At 40.3% G+C, this 17676-nt stretch overlaps 2 protein-coding genes across 5 annotated transcripts in view; one reads left to right on the forward strand and one right to left on the reverse strand.

Moving 5' to 3' along the window:
• The first annotated feature begins 1460 nt into the window (after nucleotides 1–1460).
• Nucleotides 1461–17676, forward strand: part of LOC132406395 (A-kinase anchor protein 8-like) — a 39988-nt gene continuing 23772 nt past the window's right edge. For 2 of the 4 annotated variants that reach the window (XM_059992020.1, XM_059992023.1), the window contains exons 1-4: nucleotides 1753–1837; nucleotides 9852–9890; nucleotides 11659–11830; nucleotides 17060–17504. In XM_059992020.1, coding sequence (XP_059848003.1) covers nucleotides 1819–1837; nucleotides 9852–9890; nucleotides 11659–11830; nucleotides 17060–17504 — 675 coding nt within the window. In that variant the 5' untranslated portion in view covers nucleotides 1753–1818. Of the gene's footprint in view, nucleotides 1838–9851; nucleotides 9891–11658; nucleotides 11831–17059; nucleotides 17505–17676 lie in introns of all 4 variants that reach the window. The other 2 variants (XM_059992022.1, XM_059992021.1) reach the window with 2 other exon arrangements.
• LOC132406394 (volume-regulated anion channel subunit LRRC8C-like) overlaps nucleotides 1854–17676 on the reverse strand; it is a 75169-nt gene continuing 59346 nt past the window's right edge. Inside the window, exon 4 of the mRNA XM_059992017.1 lies at nucleotides 1854–3373. The gene's annotated coding sequence lies outside the window, so the exon portion shown is untranslated. The remainder of the gene's footprint in view (nucleotides 3374–17676) is intronic.

The raw sequence follows: 17676 nt of genomic DNA on the forward strand, positions 1-17676 counted from the left end.
CTGAGTTTGTAACAGTCGCACCCTTTATGGTGTTCATGATACCGCACTTAATGGGATAAGAGAAGTAACATAGAAGTCATTATTTGGTGTTCTTGACAAAATCTGAACAGCTTGATACTACCTTGGTGCATTAGATGTGTCTACTCCAAATATGTAGCTCAACAAAGTTATGGTTAGTTGCTAGGTGGTTAGCTCTGTAGTATTTGACCCTTTGAATGGAATTTAGGCTTGTCAAGTTTAACACAAAGCAGAAAATTACCTGATTGCTATGCTGGGATCAGGACCACTCTAGAGCATATTATTGCATTAACAGATAACCACAACCATGATCACAAATCCAACCTAAACTATAGATCTGCAAAAACTAAATTCAGCAGAGACCCACTTGAACCCTAACCCACTAAATGTCTGGAGCTTGAGCTTGTAATCAACACTGATTCGCCAGAGAGATAAGCATGGAAATCCAAGAACAAGGCACAGTCTATTAAAATTCGTCGTCGTGGTGGCTATCCCTCGAGGTCGAGGATGATAGCCTTCGTTCCATTGATCTATTTATGGGCTCTCAAGTCTATTAAGATTATATCATTGTCTAAACGAGGAACTTTGCTGCAACTTACAGTGGCCATGTGGAAGAATATGCAAATTCTTCAGTCTGAAACGATGAGAATATCTGCAGTTGCTGGAAATCCAAAGCAACACACACAAAATGCTGGAGCCACTCGACAGGTGAATATGGAAGTGAATAAACAGTGGACGTCTTGCTCGGGTTGAGACCCTTTTTCAGGGCTGAAAGGAAGAGGGTAGATGATAAAAGGTGTCCTGCCATAGTCTTATTCAGAATCAAAAATTTATCATTAGATGTGAGATAGCATCTTTTCTATTCATATGAAAACCATGGCTCTGTGCAGATGAAGGGTCAACCTGAAACATCTGCTGTTCACTTCCCTCCGATAGATGCTACCTGACCCACTGAGTTCCTCCTGTATTTTAAGATATTTTAACCTACTGTGAAATCATTCCATGACATATGTTTGCATGATATGAAAATCAAAGTTTTCCCCCTTCAGTCACAGTAATCAAAAGAAATAGCAGATACTGGAAATCTAGGGGAAATGTTTTTAAAGAGGTTTAAACCCTTCCTGCTAGCACGCCTAAATATAAGGACATCGAGTCCAAATATATCTATTCACTTTTGATTTTAAATTTAGCGTGGAAAGACAAAATTAGATGAACAGTATGCCCGTCAAACACAAGAGATTCTGCAGATGCCTGGAGGAACTCAGCAAGTCAGACAGCAGCTATGGAGAGAAATAAATTTTCGGCTTTTCCATCAGGACACTGTATTTATGTTAATCTGTCCATTAGTCTTATTTTTTAAAAAATAACTTTTATTCATGATAAAATAAAACAAGGAATACGCTGTGCAAAACTCGTTATATTCATGCTCAATTCATATCTTTAAAACCAACGCCTTTCAGGTGTCCGCTAGTCTTTGTTATTTCAAACAGAGTTTATTCATCATTAAAGATATACGGAAAGAAATATTTTCAATGCAAAGAAACCTTTGTATTTGTGCACGGCACGTTCAGTAGCGCAAACTTCACAGAGGGAACAGTCACAGTATGGCCCCCAACAAATCTAGTCAGTTTACACAGAATGATGGACTTGGTATCGTGCCGCTGATGATTGAACTTGCATTGCGTCCTGAGACCCGCCCACATGCCTCAGCCCTGACCAATGGGCAGCAGCTAGTGATACATCCGGGTGAGTGGCAGCCCGCTGGAGCCCGGTGGGGACTTCTCTCCGAACCCAAACAAAATGGATGGTCGTTATTCAGGTCAGTGAATCGAGTCTTGATAGGCGCCTCATAAGATTTGATATGCCGTGTAGTTGATATGAAGACCAGGTAAAATAAATCCCCCAAGCGGTAGTTGTTTTTTTCTGTTGTTGTAGGTTAGTCAAGAATTAATTCGCTTCAAAATGACCAACCCAATGCTGCCACTGATTGGCTGCGGCTAATGTCAGTGGAGGATCTCCTGCCACGTGATTGGCTAGTCCGCATGTCAATTTTCAGTTGAGTGCACGGATACCAAAGACCTTTCGTTTTGACTGCTGGTTCTGATGTATTTGGTTTTTTTCCCCCATCATCCAAAGCCATCTCTGGCCGAGTGCGGCCCTGGCACATGCTGGCAAACTACTGGTAGTTCGGCTGCGGTGGGTGGCGTACTTTCCCCGGAGGCTCACTCCGCTCCTCCCTCACAAAATGGCGCCTCTTCAGTGGGACGACGTGTTGCAGTTCGGCCCCTTTCCCACCCACCTTGATTCCCAGAGGAAATGCGGTTCCCCCACGTCCAGCAGCCGCAACATTTGTCGTGGTTACTTGAAATGACCAGGAGACGCAGACAATTCTTCGAGAAGTTTAAACCTTTATTTGCAAACAAAGGCTGAGGCAATCAATGAACTTGTCACCGAAAGCCCGCTGAGCTCCAGTGTACAGCATTCTTTATAGTAATTTCTTATCTCAGTTATATTCCGGTTTCATCAGCATACCCAATCAATTTATAATTGCATATCATCTATATATTAACTAATCAATCGCTGTTGCCTAGCTCTCATTATTTTTCACCCATTCACATTGGGACCTTATTCATGGCCAAGATTATGTTTTCCAGACAACCTCCCTCACATTACGTTCCTGCACGCACCATCCTGTCCGCCACCATTATCTCTTACTAAACAAAGGCTAAGTGTAATACATGGGATACATCTCAGCTAATAGTGCTGCTAAACGAACAGGTGTTCTGTAAGTGCCATAATATGCAGCTAAGAGAGTACAAAGTATCTAGTGAAAACAACACATAACAAAATGTGTCTAGTAAAATAATACATACTAATATTCAGTACCTAGAAGTGATTACATAGTATAGTAAATAGCTAATACATAGTGATTATATTTCAGGTATATATAGTGATTATGTCAGATATATTTCTCAATATAATCCCCCCTTTGAGACCCACAGGGTCTCACACAGAAAGAGAACACTCAGAGGCCATGCACCAAAGCCAAAATAAAGTCCAGCATTTTAATCCCAAATTTGGGTCAACTACAATTTCCATACTCGGAGCTCAAAATGAACTCTGTCTGTTATCCTAGGCTGTTGAGCCAAAAACCTGTCCCTCTGTAGCTGAGACAGGAAAAAAGACTCAGACACCCTTACAGACTAGTGTCCACATTATTAACGCCTTCCAGTCCACTTGGTGCGTCGCGCAGACTGTAACAGTACATCATTGGCTTTTCTCCTTGTCTAGGGTCAGATTCAACATTTTCCAGGAGCATCGGGAATTGTTTTGCTGTTGCACGCATTATCAAAGTCTTGAGACATGGAAGAAAACGGCACAGAATAAATGCACAACTTATCAGCACAATGCCTGCAGTCATTGCCAATTTAGTCAGCCACGCACCCCATCCCCCTAGTTTGCTTTCTAACCAGTCTGCCCATAACTCCTCTGCCCCCCTCCTTGGGACTTCCAGTCCTGTCTGGGCTGTTGCTTAAATCTACTCTGTCCCTGATAGGGCATCTGTGGAAATGCTACTCCGAAGACATTCATTATTGGCATGGAGTTTTCTGGCCCTTGACTGACAGAATGACTGGTTCCTCCATCTAATGGTGTAATGGCTGTACTCACACTAGTGATGGCTGGCAGCATCTTTTTGCTTTTTTCTTAATCCTTCTTTTTCAGTTCTTCGAGCTGCATTTGCAATAGCTTTCGCTGCACCTCTTCTTGCTGCTCAGCCAGCTTTCGTTTGTCTCTCCGATATTTCTCCACCGCGTGGACTATGTGATCAGTGAATGCTCGTGGGGTCAGTGATGACAGCCCAACCACTTCCTCCAATTTAGACTTGACCTGCGGAGGCATTGCATCCAAAATGCTGTGACGGAACAGTGAGTTCAGAAACAAGCTGTTTTCCACCTCTTGCTCAGTCTCCAGTCTCCACCTTTTCAACTGGTTTTCTACATAGGCTGCTGGGTTTTCAGTGTCTCCCAGTAGTTCCCCCTTTAAGGCTTTGGGCTCAGGATAAAGATTCTTGAGGGCTTGCCATACCCTCTGCCTCACTGGATCAAAATTGGCCCCATCAGTCTGTGGGCTGTCCACATTCTGTAAGCCAGCCATTTCCATCAGTTCTTTCTGCTTGGAAGTTCCCATCAACCTTATCAGCAGTGCCTTCAAATCTCCCATAGCCAACAACCGTCCCATTGTTTCCTCCTCAAAAGGCTCTAATCCACTTTCCTGCCCCCTTGTGCAGACTAGGCAGAGTATTTTTCAGCCCTTCCAGGTCCTGGGATCCCCAAGGGATATACTGTACTTGTCCTGATCCTTTTACCAGCAGTGGCAGCATTTCCTTCTCCCCGTTCCATGTAACCAAGCTTCCTTCCTCACTTGGTTCTTTATCTATTGTTGGCCCTAGTACTACTGGCTGCCACTCATACCTCCTTGGGGTATACCTTCTTCCTTGCTCCTTCTCCACTCTAGTCCCCTCTTCCATCTCCAATATCTGCCTCTCCGTCCTCTCTCGTACTTCCTCCAAACTCTCGTTTCCTACCTTCCTCCAACTTCCTCTTAACTCACTCCGTTCTTGCCGTCTAGATGATTCCTGTTCTCTTCTAGTCTGTCTGTCTCTACAGTATAACCGATACTCCTCATAATCCCTCTTCTCTCTCTGCTGCTGTAGCCTTTCCACTTCTCTTTCCATCTCCCTTCTTTCCTGTTCTATCTTTTCCTTTCTCCCTCTATCTCGTTCTTCAGCACCTCTCTCACCCTCTCAAATTTCCTTCTTTCCTCCTCAGGGTCCCAGACCTCTACTTCCCCCTGCAGGCTTACTGTTCCTGATATCATGGGGCATTGCTTGGGTGTTCCCTGCTCATTATAGGGAGGGGGTCTTTCTGCTTCTTTCAGATCCGGCTATAGAGCTGAAGCTGGGCTTCTGTTAGGTTTTTCCTCTCCATTACCTGACTGTTTTTCCTGTTCCCTTTTGTCTTTTTTGTTTATTACCAATATTCTGCCTGTCTTTCTCAATCTCTCTCCCTCCATCCTAAAAAGTTTCAATACTTCCATCTCCTGCTCTCTCCTTTCCTCCCTTTTCTTGGACTTATTGTTTGGTTTATGATTTTTAATTAGTGCTTCCATCTCTTCACACAATCTTACATTGAATGTCCCTTCTTTTGGCCATTTCGTGCGCAGGTGTTTGGTTCTTTTTTCCCATTTCTCTGAAATTGCAGTAATCTCACCTCTACTTACCGGGAATTTCTTGCACAGTATGTCTACTGCTGTTCCTTTTTCTTCCGCTATGTTATTTTCTTCTCTTAGGTATTATTTCTTTAAAAAAAATCTCACAGTTCAAATACTTCCCCGATCCTATCTCCACGCCTAGCCCTACAGTTTATTCTACCAGTGTTTAAGCAATTTATCAAATTCTTCTTACCTTCTGTTCCATTCTGTCCAAGCAGCCCTCAACCTAGGGCAGTACTCACAGAAGTTTCTCTTCACTCTCCCTGCCCGTTCAGCCCTTCGCCTTGTGCGAACCGGTATCCACAGGGATTTACTCTATTATTCCTTACCCTGCCTGTGCAGCCCTTCGCTTTGTGCGAAGCAGTATCCAAAGGGATTTCCTCTATTATTCCTTACCCTGCCCGTTCAGCCCTTCGCTTTGTGCGAAGCGGTATCCAAAGGGATTTCCTCTATTATTCCTTACCCTGCCTGTTCAGCCCTTCGCTTTGTGCGAAGCGGTATCCACAGGGCTTTACCAACACCACCTGGAATTTTCTTTACTCAACTTCTTGTTACCTTATTTGTACTTACCCCCACTGCAGTGTTCTCGATCAATCCTCTGAGCCTCCTGTCAAACCCTCAATTCTGCCAGATTCGTTGGATCGGAGAGACCCTTCGGCAGTTGCTACACACTTCCGAGTCCCCGAGACCCCCAAAACCAACAGAATTTTAATCCAAATTGTTGCAAAAAGCACTTATCTTTTTTCTGGGTGCACCCGTAATTCTGTTAGCTCTGTGAGGGCTCTCGAGGGACCAGGAAGCGGCCTCAACCCACCGAATCTTTTTCTCGGGTCTCTTCCCGGTCCTGCTGTGGTCGCCAATTTTGTCGTGGTTACTTGAAATGACCAGGAGACGCAGACAATTCTTTGAGAAGTTTAAACCTTTACTTGCAAACAAAGGCTGAGGCAATCAATGAACTTGTCACCGAAAGCCCGCTGAGCTCTGGTGTACAGCATTCTTTATAGTAATTTCTTATCTCAGTTACATTCCGGTTTCATCAGCATACCCAATCAATTTATAATTGCATATCATCTATATATTAACTAATCAATCGCTGTTGCCTAGCTCTCATTATTTTTCACCCATTCGCATTGGGACCTTATTCATGGCCAAGATTATGTTTTCCAGACAACCTCCCTCACATTACGTTCCTGCTCGCACCATCCTGTCCGCCACCGTTATCTCTTACTAAACAAAGGCTGAGTGTAATACATGGGATACATCTCAGCTAATAGTGCTGCTAAACAAACAGGTGTTCTGTAAGTGCCATAATATGCAGCTAAGAGAGTACAAAGTATCTAGTGAAAACAACACAACAAAATGTGTCTAGTAAAATAATACATACTAATATTCAGTACCTGGAAGTGATTACATAGTATAGTAAATAGCTAATACATAGTGATTATATTTCAGGTATATATAGTGGTTATGTCAGATATATTTCTCAATACATTCCGGATCTGACCAAGGATTTTCGAACTCCGCCATGGACGGTCCCAAGCCCGTCTGCGAAAGGAGGAGGGTTGGATATGGGGCTAACAACCCCTTCCCATAAAAAATTCAAAGCTACAGAAACGCCAACTGAAGCTCCAAAGACCTAATACTTAAGAGAGGAAGGATCTTTGAAGATGGGCTACACCAGGGGACAACCTGAAAGACTGGTCCAGTACAGAGGACTCTAGCGAGCCACTGTTAGTTGGCTATGCCCCAGTAGTGGTGATGGGCTTAACCAACCAGACAAGGATTTTCTACCTAAAACGTTCCATTCCCCAAAGATGATACCTGACCTGCTGAGTGTTTCTGTTAGCTTCTGTTTTTACTGCAGATTGGTAGCTTGGTGATGAGAAGAACTTACTGCAGAATTTTTGGGTTACTGCCCCTTTGGCTCCCAGGCTACATCCCCAGAACCTCCCTTTACAGCCATTACATACAAACTATAAAGAATTTTGATTTGTGATGCACAAGGAAGAAGGAATTGCAAATTCAAAGCTGTGATACATAAATGCAAAGACATACTGAAATCTATTTAAAGCTCCAAATAGAATTTTCTTTAGTTACAGTAAATCCAATTTCACCACCAATTTAGAGTGTACATTAGTGGTCCAACTATTCACTACTTTATTGTTTTTCTACCTTTCAATTAGATGGATGGGCTTGATGCAATGATAGCAGCTTCTCAACATCAGGCTGAATGTCACTCAGGAGTCTGAAATCCCCAAGTTCAGTAGATTGTAGTTTGTTTGGTTGCTTTGAAAGAAGTTGGGTTACTGCACTGAAACCACACTCCACTAAAGAACATCTTGACCTTTTCCATCAGTGCAGGATGGCATTCAGAGATGTCTTTCTGCAACCAAAAGTCTTGATATGATTTTTTGAACCTTGGCTTCAGCTCAAAGTAATTTTGTAGTGAGATCGGTTCTCCCTCTGTTCTTCCTGTTAATTCCTCTTTACAAGTGCTCAGGAATGGATTTATTACCCAATCTGGAATTTGGACCCGAGGGAAGGTCCTGAAATCTCTCTGACATGTTTTTATGCTGCTCATCCAGGTAGGTGCAGTATACTTGAAGATCAGCACCTGGCATTCTTTCTTTATCTTCCAACTCAGCGAGGCTTGGAAATGGGAAAAGGTCGTAATGGCAACAATACACAACTAGGATTAACTTGGACAGAAATGTGGAGAAGACTGAGTCACATTTCATTGCAAATGAAGATCGATTCCATTAAACTTTGTGACTAATTCTGATAAAAAAGCAGTGCCATGTCTAATATTCTTAAGTTGGTTACTGAATGAAACATTTGAATCTTTAAATAATTTTATCACAGTTTCAAAAGGTACATAAAAGTGCCTCAGGCAATTTCCTTTTGAGAGCCATCTGACTTGTGTGCAACAGCAAGCATTTAAACTGTTCATCGTCTTCAATACAAACCTCTTGAAATGGCTAAGAATTGAGAGCAAGAGAGTATGTACTGCTGTGATAATAGTAATTAATGATTTGTGTTGTGTATCACTTAGACTTTTTGGACAAGATGTTGCCTGTGAATTAACAGTGAATGGTAAATATGTTAAGTACAGCTTTTTTCAAGAGGGTAATAACCCCACAATGGTTTCCTGTCATTGATGGTGCCCTATCTAATGCACAAGTAAGAATCTTGGTGTGCAGAATGTCCCCCTCTTTGAAAAATTGACATAGTGTTGGAAAACCAAGATCTCATCATAGTAAGAGATTGTGGTTCCCTGGTTGGTATTGATCCTTCAGTATGCATCTGAAGTATGGACTACATACAGCAGATATCTCAAAGTGTGTAGCTAGTAGAGATATTACCAACACCTCTGATTCCACTTGCATGGTATAAGAACAAGGCCAACATACCCACTTTCAAGGCTTTTATTACATGAGCTGGACAGAATAGAGTCAACAATATTCTTCCCAGAAAAAAGTTTAACATCCCCAGTGATTGAGAAAATGAAAGTTGAAAATGGAGGAGCAACCCATGTTTACATCTCAAGTTCTTTCTGGGCCATACTGAAACCAAGAAAAACCTTGGAAGGGATGTGCTATTTCCCATCCTACCTATCCATCCACTGCATCATTGTTTCCCTCCATTGGCCTCAGCAGAACACAGATTGAGATTGAAAGTATGTCACCCTCAACGGAGAGGGGCTGAAGAAGAGCAGATGACTTTTTGTAGTGCAGTAGGATAGTGGTTTGCATGTCTTTAGCCATGCCCATGTGTAGAAGTTGATTCATATGTTGGTTCCTCTAAACATAGGTTACCAAATGTGTGCTTCTGTTTGAAAGATATTTAGAATTATTATATAATGCACATTAAATGTTATGGAGAATATACTGTATCATGCAGAAGTATGCAAACATCTGGAAGAAATTGGCCTTTGCTGGCTGAGCGATAAATATTGGCAATACTCTGAGAACAACTACTGAGATTGTTATTAGATAGTGTCATGGCATTATTTAAGTCCACCTGTGATGTTACCTCCAGCAGTTCAATTTGCACTTGGTGTTGCCCAGTAATAAAGTGTCAGCCTACATACATGCACAAATACCAGCAGGTTCTGGGTTTAATTCTGGTAACTTGAGGCTGCAATTGAGTGCAATTCTAAGCAATTGCTGGATTTGCCATTTTCAAGTGAGGTTTTAATTGAAGTCCTGTATGTTCTCTTGTCTCGACATAAAAACTAATAAAAACAAATCAAGGATGCTATATTAACTCTTGACCAATATTAATAACTCAGACAAAAAGACCAAGGTGTTGAGTTCCCTAAACTGCAAATGTACGCTGTGTACTTCAGAATTACTTTATTTGCTGTAAAATGTTTTGGGACGTCGTGGAGGTTTGTGACTGCTACATCTGCCATCTATTACAACAGATCAAAATTTAGCGACTGACTTTAGTAGATTGTTGTTACATTCTGTGCTTCATAATTTTACTTCATAAATGCTGTACTTTTAAAAAGAAAATCTGAAGTAAACCAGAACATTTTATACAAGTCTTTCATTTTACAGGTTCATATGGAAATTGGGATACTGAATCATCTGGTGCAGGTACCATCAGTGACAGAGGGGGAAAGACTGATGTGCACACTACTCGTCCCTGTTTCTTAATTGTTTGTCCTGCTGCATATGTATAAATGATGACTATATGAAAGACTTAAGAAATTCTGTACTGGGAAGCCTCCCACTAATTAATAAGCAATGCAATCTTGTTCTTTTTTTAAAATGTGAAATCAACCACTTTGTTTTCTGTTACATTGGTATAGTGCACAAAGGATAGTAGATTCTCTTTTATTTGGTATATGGGAAGCTATCACATGTAGAAGTAGGAACCTCATCCTTAAGCCTCACAATGAGTAGCTATACAAAATTACTTCATTGGCTGGTATTGAGAATTTAGTTCATTTGGTGGACTTAATATTTGTGACGTTTCATTTTGGAAACAAAGTCAAAAGTTGAAATATTGTTGGAATATTTTACTATATCAAAATAAGTGTACATTTTAATAGATTATCTGATGGTAAAATATTTACTATTGACTTTCGTATAGAAAATGGCAGAGAACTAGATCTACCTGCAAGGTGTGATAATTTGTACACCTTCCATACCATAAGACCATAAGATATAGGAGCAGAATTAGGCCATTTGGCCCATCGAGTCTGCTCTGTCATTTCATCATGACTGATCCATTTTCAGCCACAATCTCCTGCCTGCCCCCCCTCCCCTGTATTCCTTCATGTCTTGACCAATCAAGAACCTATTCTCCTGCCTTAAATATACATAAAGACTTGGCTTCCACAGCAGCCTGTGGCAGTGAATTTGACAGATTCGCCACCCTCTAGATAAAGAAATTCCTCATATTTGTTCTAAAAGATCACCCTTCTATTCTGAGTCTGTGTCCTCTGGTCTTGACTCTCCCACCACCAGAAGCATCCTTGCCACATCCACTTTTCCAAGGTCTTTCACCATTCAATAGATTTCAAAGGTTACCCCTCATTCTTCTGAACTCTAGTGAATATAGTTCCAGAGCTATCAAATGTTTATATGACAAGCCATTTACTCTTGGAATAATTTTTGTGAACCTCCTTTGTTTCTAAGTTGGGGGCCTGAAACTGCTCGCAATACTGCCAGTGCTTTATAAAGTCTCAACATTACATCCTTGCTTTGATATTCTAGTCCTCTTGAAATGAATGCCTTTGCCTTCCTCACCACAGACTCAACCTGCAAATTAACCTTTAGGGGATCCTGCACAACACTACATCAGGTTTTTGTATTTTCTTTACATTTAGAAAATAGTCAACCCTTTCACTTCTGCCAAAGTGCACGAACATACACTTTCCAAAACTGTATTCCATCTGCCACTTTTTTGCCCATTCTCCTACTCTGTCTAAGTCCTTTTGTAGCCTCTCTACTATCCCAAAACTACTTGCCCGTCCACCTATCTTTGTATCATCTGCAAACTTCCATCATCCTAATCATTGACGTGCACCATCCTACACGTCAGGCCTTTCCAATGGCCGAACATTTAAATTCCCAATGATCGTCTCATAGCTTCCAGTTTTGAATTATCTGGCTGATAATTTCTTGAACTGATATATCAGTCCATACATTTGCACTGGAATGTGCAGCAACACTTGCCTTAAGTCGTGTTGGTTGTTATTACAAATGGCACGTCACTGTATATACATGTGATAAATTAATCTGACTCTGTACATAAGTAAAATGTTAATACTAAGTTGCAAACTTTGAAGGGCTTGCAAGCTTGTTTAACCCTAGAACTCTGACTTATCATTGCAGTACATTCTTATTTCCTCTTCAGGCTACGATGACTATAACTATGACTATGGACAAAGCTCTGGATCAAACTATGGCTATGGTGGCAAATCATGGGACTCTCAGAGAGGGAATGCCAATCAAAATTCTGAATCCATTGTTGCTAAAATTAACCAACGGTTAGATTTGCTTTCTCATGACAGTGACGAGCAGGAAAGGTATCTACAAAAGTTTCAAAAACTTTGTATTGGTTAGAAGATTAATTTAGTTGGTGATTATTGCTCTATATTGGTTTAGCTATTTTGAGTTTCACAGATTAGACCTCTAATTGCATTCAGTGGATCATTATCCTTCATTTTTTGTTTCAAATGTGGATGCATTGTTAACACTTAATGTCCTTTTGACCTATTATTTGCTTACATATTTTTCTTTGTTATATGGAGATTCTGGTGATGGACATTAAGGATAAATAAGTTATCCTTGAGTGCAGGTACTTAAATACTTGTTGGATTAGTTTCTGGTCACACTTACTGTTGCTTCATTGAACCATGATTCCATCACAACTTGCAGCCAATATGCTCCAAGCTGCTTTAGTCTTATTGTATCTCTTCTGGGGGTAATTTTATGGATAGGTCAACATCCATGGTTTTCAATTGGTTGAAGAGAAATATTTTCTGTATCAGTCAGTTTAATTATCATTGTTCAATTGGATTAAACAAACCTTGTGCTGAATTGATGCTTGCTTATCAAAGCAAGATGCAGCTGTTCTAGTTTTGGAGTAATAGGACTCTCATAACAACGGGATTGTTGTGACTATCAGGTGAAGGATTCCCAGTAGATCCATCCATAAGCGCAGTGTGCTGTTGATTTAAGTAATAATGGACAAAGGAATATCCTTGATCTTATCTCAGTAGCAGAGAACTGTAGCAGCCTGTGCTTCACTACTGACTCATTGGTTTTTGGCAAATGTTTACTGTATCACTGGATTTGAGGTAGTAATATTGATGTTAACCACAATGGATATTTAATTAAAGAACAGGCTGAAAATAGCATACAGCTGGATGTGCTAATTGCCATAAGTTAAATGATGGAGATTACCAGTGTTTCGGCCTTTGTAAGTGACAGAATTTATTGAGATACAGTGTGGAATAAGCCCCTCCAGTCCTTGAGCTGTGCAGCCCTGATTTAATCCGAACCTATTCATGGGACAGTTTACAGTGACCAATTAACCTACCAACTGGTAGAATGATAGAACTTCTAGTGGTGGGTAGATGCTGAGCCGTTAGCTTCTCTGAATGGTTGGATTGCAGATCATCAGAGTTTTACCCTACCTTGGGTTTGAATCACTATAGCGAGCCCCTTGGCCCAACTAATCCGTGCCAAGCAGGTCTCCTGCCTAACCCCATCTACCTGCACCTCCATAGCCCATGTAACTATCTAAAACTCTTAAATGTTATAATTGACCCCACATCTATCACTTCTGCTGGAAGCTTGTTCAACACTCACACTGAGGGAAGATGCTTTCCTTCAGATTCTCCTTAAATATTTCATCTTTCACTTCAAAACTACGACCTCTAATCTAGTCTCACCTAACCTGAGGGGAAAAGCCTACATGTGTTCACCCTATCTATACTCCTTATAATTTTGTATACTTCTATAAGATCTCCCTTCATTTTCCTGTGCTGCAAGGAAATAGGAGGTCCTAACCTGTTCAACCTTACCCTACAACTCAGTTCCTCAGGTCCCAGCAACAACTTTGTTAATTTTCTCTGCAGTCTTTCGATCTTACTGATATTTTTCCTGTAGGTAGGTGAACAAAACTGCATACAATATTCCAAATTTAGCCTCAACAACATCTTATACAATTTCAGCATAAAATCCCAAATCCTGTGCTAAATGCCCTGATTTTTGAAGGCCAGCGTTCCATAAACTCGCTTATGATCCTGCCTACCTGTGATGCCACTTTCAAAGAACTCTGGATCTGTTTAATGCACACATCAGAGCCTGACCATTCGCTCTGTAAGTCTTACCCTGGTTTGTATTTGCAAAATACAACACCTTACGCTTGTCTGCATTAAATTCCTGCTGCCATTTTTCAGCTCATTTTCCCAGCTGGTCCAAATCATGCTGTGATAACCTTCCTCCTTGTCCGTAAGCCCCTGTGCTTGGTGTTACTGCAAATTTTTTGATGCAGTTTACAATATTATCATTTAATTCATTAATATAGAAGATAAACAACAAAGGACCCAGCACTGATCCCTGTGGCACACCACTTGTCACTGGTCTCCAGTTAGAGAGACATCCATCTCTTACCGCTTTCTGCCTTCTCCTGCAAAGCCAATTGTTGTGGATTCAATTGACTACTTCATCCTGAATACCAAGTGACTTAACCTTCTGGACTATCCTCCCATGCGAGACTATGTCAAACGTGTTGCTAAAGTCCATGTAGAAAATGTTCACTGCCTTTTCTTCAACTTTCTTGGGTTGTACATAGAGTTTTATACTAAGTAGTTGAGTATGGAATGGGGGGGGGGGTGCTGATTTAAGATAAGAGAAAATTTTGAAATTTAAAGAAGTGTTAAAATGACAATACATTGAGATCATGCAAACATACAAATAAGGAGCAGGGATAGATCTCTCTGATCCACAAACCTGCTCTGCCATTTAATAAAGTATGGTTGATCTGATTGTAACATTGATTCTGCATCCCCATTTACACATGGTAGAACCTATCTACTTTAAAAATATTCAAACACTGTGCTTTGAAGAAGAGAATTTAAAAGACTAGAAATATTTTGCTATAGGGATTTTTGAGAAATAGGCCATTCACCCAACCATCATGTCCATCTCTATAAATTTCATTTACCAGCATTTGATCCATAACCTTTTGTGCTTTGGCAATTCAAGATTGTTTTTAAATGTTGTTAAAATAATTGGCTGTAGTTAGTGTGTTACATATTACAAGTATATTAGGAGTGGAAAAACTTTTTCCTGGATCACCTCTAATCTTCTTCACCTTAAACCTATCTCCATGCTTTAGACATTCCTGTTAAGGGAGAAAGTTTTTCACTACTCATCCTCCTGTTTGTTATAATTTTTTATATCAATATCGAGTATACAAGGAAAACAAAGCCAGCCTGTTCAGTCTCCTCATTAAGGAAAGTTCCATCCAATGCTGGTTAATCTTTTCGGCACCTTCCCTATAGAAACACATCTCTTTTACAGTGTGGTGACCAGTGTACACCATATTCTAGTTATGGTGTAACAAGTTTTGAAAATGTCTAGGCAACACACACAAAACAAAAATGTCAACTGTTTACTCTTTTCCATAGAGGCCTGGCCTGCTGAGTTCCTCCAGCATTTTATGTATGTTGCTTGGATTTCCACCATCTACAGATTTTCTCTTGTCTTTGAACATAACTGCTATGCTCCAGTTAATAAAGTCCAGGATCTCATATGCCTTTGATTTAGTTATTGATTAAACTGTACTTTTTATCTACACGATTAATGCTTAAAGCTGTTAGGTAGCTATTACTTTGTCAGGCTGAATTAGACAGCATTTCTAGTACTAAACACATTCTCGTGCTTGTTGGTAAGCATGTGGATTGTTAATTAGTTTCCTTTCTAAAGTCATCAGTTCTGTATATTTGTCGTATATTGTCTCAGGTGTAAGCTTTTCATGTGTTAAAATAGTGACGTGACAGTAATAAGTATGTGGGAACTTTTAAATTGAATGTTACCTTTGCATTCACACCATGACGTTCCCTGAATAGAAGGGATTAATTTAATTAACTCCTAAATCTTAAAACATTTTGATTATTTTAGTGAACTGTTGTTTCTTCATTTCTTTGATGTCTATTTTGAGTTTGAAATTTGAAGGATTTGTCTGGGAGTTGATTTTCCATTTTAATATCAGAAGCTCTTCTAGAATAAGTTGTGATTATTTATTTGCATATTACAGGACAAAAAAAAACTTTTTCGCCAAATAAAAGTGAACCAAGATCGAATTTCTTAGTGATAGGCTGTAGGTTAATATGTGGTATTGAGATGAACGTTAAGGAAAAAATAATACTGGATGCTGCTTGTACTCCTTTGTGCCTCTGCTGAAGAATGTTTCATTACCGCACTTGGCAATAAACAGAGCATAAAGTAGGGCAGCAATGAATTGGTAGCTGATTTTTTTGCTAATTCACAATTCCAACAACCCAACTTCAATCTTGATTTCTGGTGTTGATGTTGATCTGCCTCTCTACCAGAGGATTTTCGGTTCAGACCTAGGGAATAATTGTCAAACACAGTTTACTTAAAATTACATACTGTTTATTAGCAAGCTTGCATTGCTCAGTTGATCTACAGAGTCCTTCTCATAGAGCCTGGATATCAATAACCAAGTGAACCCTGAGCACTGTCCAGGGCTGCTTGCTAAACGTTTGTTATGACATTGCCAGACATCCTTGATCAGTGGTTACACAAAGCAGCTGTCCAGTGCAACAAGCACTCCTTTGTTCCTTACGTCAGTGTCTCAAGCTACCCTACGATTAGTTTAGTAAGGCGCAATTAGTTATCTTGCAACATTATTCACATAGTGTGACTAGTCAAGCTGCAAACAAGTCAGTCAGGTTTTAACCCTTTTTATTCTATATATAATTGCTCATTGACCATGTGGAGTTTCTTAATCTCTGTGTGATTTTATAGATTTTCTGCTGGTGAACCAATTTCCTCCCATATCAAAAATATAGAGTAGAAGGCTTTAGAAAAGCTTAATTACTAATCCGAATTCTTGCCAACAAACATGAGAATATATTCAATACCAGAAATGCTACTTTGGATTAGTGTGGATGGGCAAAATGACTGGCATTGAAGTAAGTAGTGGGCTGGAGGGCCTGTGTCTGTGTTATGCGACTCTGTGAAGACACGGATCGGTTTTTAATCAGATATAACAAAGTTGGTGAGTGGTCAGATACTTGGGGTGGAATTGATTGTCGTGGAAAAGAGAATAGGTTAGAGAGAATATAAGTGGGGGAATAGGATTGATGGGTGTGCCCTGAGAGACATGATTGACTTTGGGCTGAATGGACTTCCACTGTGTCATTAGAAAGTATTAGTAATGTAAGGACAGTTAATGTGGAGGTAAGTGTAGTCTGGTTCCATCCACGTATTGACCATTATTAGTTCTCACATGGTTCAGGGATTAAGAATAATCTGCATGTTGGGAGTGCACGTGTAAGTGGGTTAAAACCATTTATGTATTAACTTTGGGGGAAGGTCAGAGTCAACAATGAGGCTCTTAAATTGGTAATAGCTTAATTATCACTGGTCTGTCCATTACCATAGTCTGTTGCTAAATTAGAAAATATTGTTTGTTTTTAAATGCAAAACACCTTTATTGTTGTTTGAATTTTTACTTACTGACCAGATTCCTTGCCTGCTGTGCGGCTCTTTTTCAGGTTCGCACCTTTTGAGTCCTACGAATCCAGGTCTTCACTGGATAATCATGATCTATTCAGGTCAGGCTTCGATTACAGTGAATATGAACCTAGTAATAATGATTCCTATGGAGGTCGATTTGACCACTTTAACTACCCACCCAGGAACCGCAGGGATCATTTCCGTTACAGAGGACGTTATGGCTTTGGCAAGTTTCGGAGTCAGAACTGGTCTAGAGACTGGGTTCCAAATAACAGACCTTACTGGAATGACTCTTTCTCATCATCAAGTTCTGAGCGACTGTCTGCATACTGGAATGAGATGTCATTTGGAATGGGTGGCAGGGGCTATGCTGCCCAACCTAGGGATCTCCCTTCGCTCTTCTCTGGTTATGGCACACAAGGAATGGGAAAACAGTTTAAAGGTGTCGGACAGCAAAGGAGAGACTGGAATCGAATTAGAGGTGTAAGTAAAATACTTTTTTAAATTTTGTAACATCATAGGCTAAAGCATTCACTTGGGTGAGTTCCATAAGAAGCACAAAGAAGTCACATTTCAAGTGTCTGATGCAGTCCCTTGCTGGTCCTTAATTGCTTAGAAGTGAAATATAAAGATTAGTTGAAACAGTCAAAAGTAT

This window comes from Hypanus sabinus, chromosome 16 (assembly GCF_030144855.1).
Source record: "Hypanus sabinus isolate sHypSab1 chromosome 16, sHypSab1.hap1, whole genome shotgun sequence".
NCBI classification, from domain to species: domain Eukaryota; kingdom Metazoa; phylum Chordata; class Chondrichthyes; order Myliobatiformes; family Dasyatidae; genus Hypanus; species Hypanus sabinus.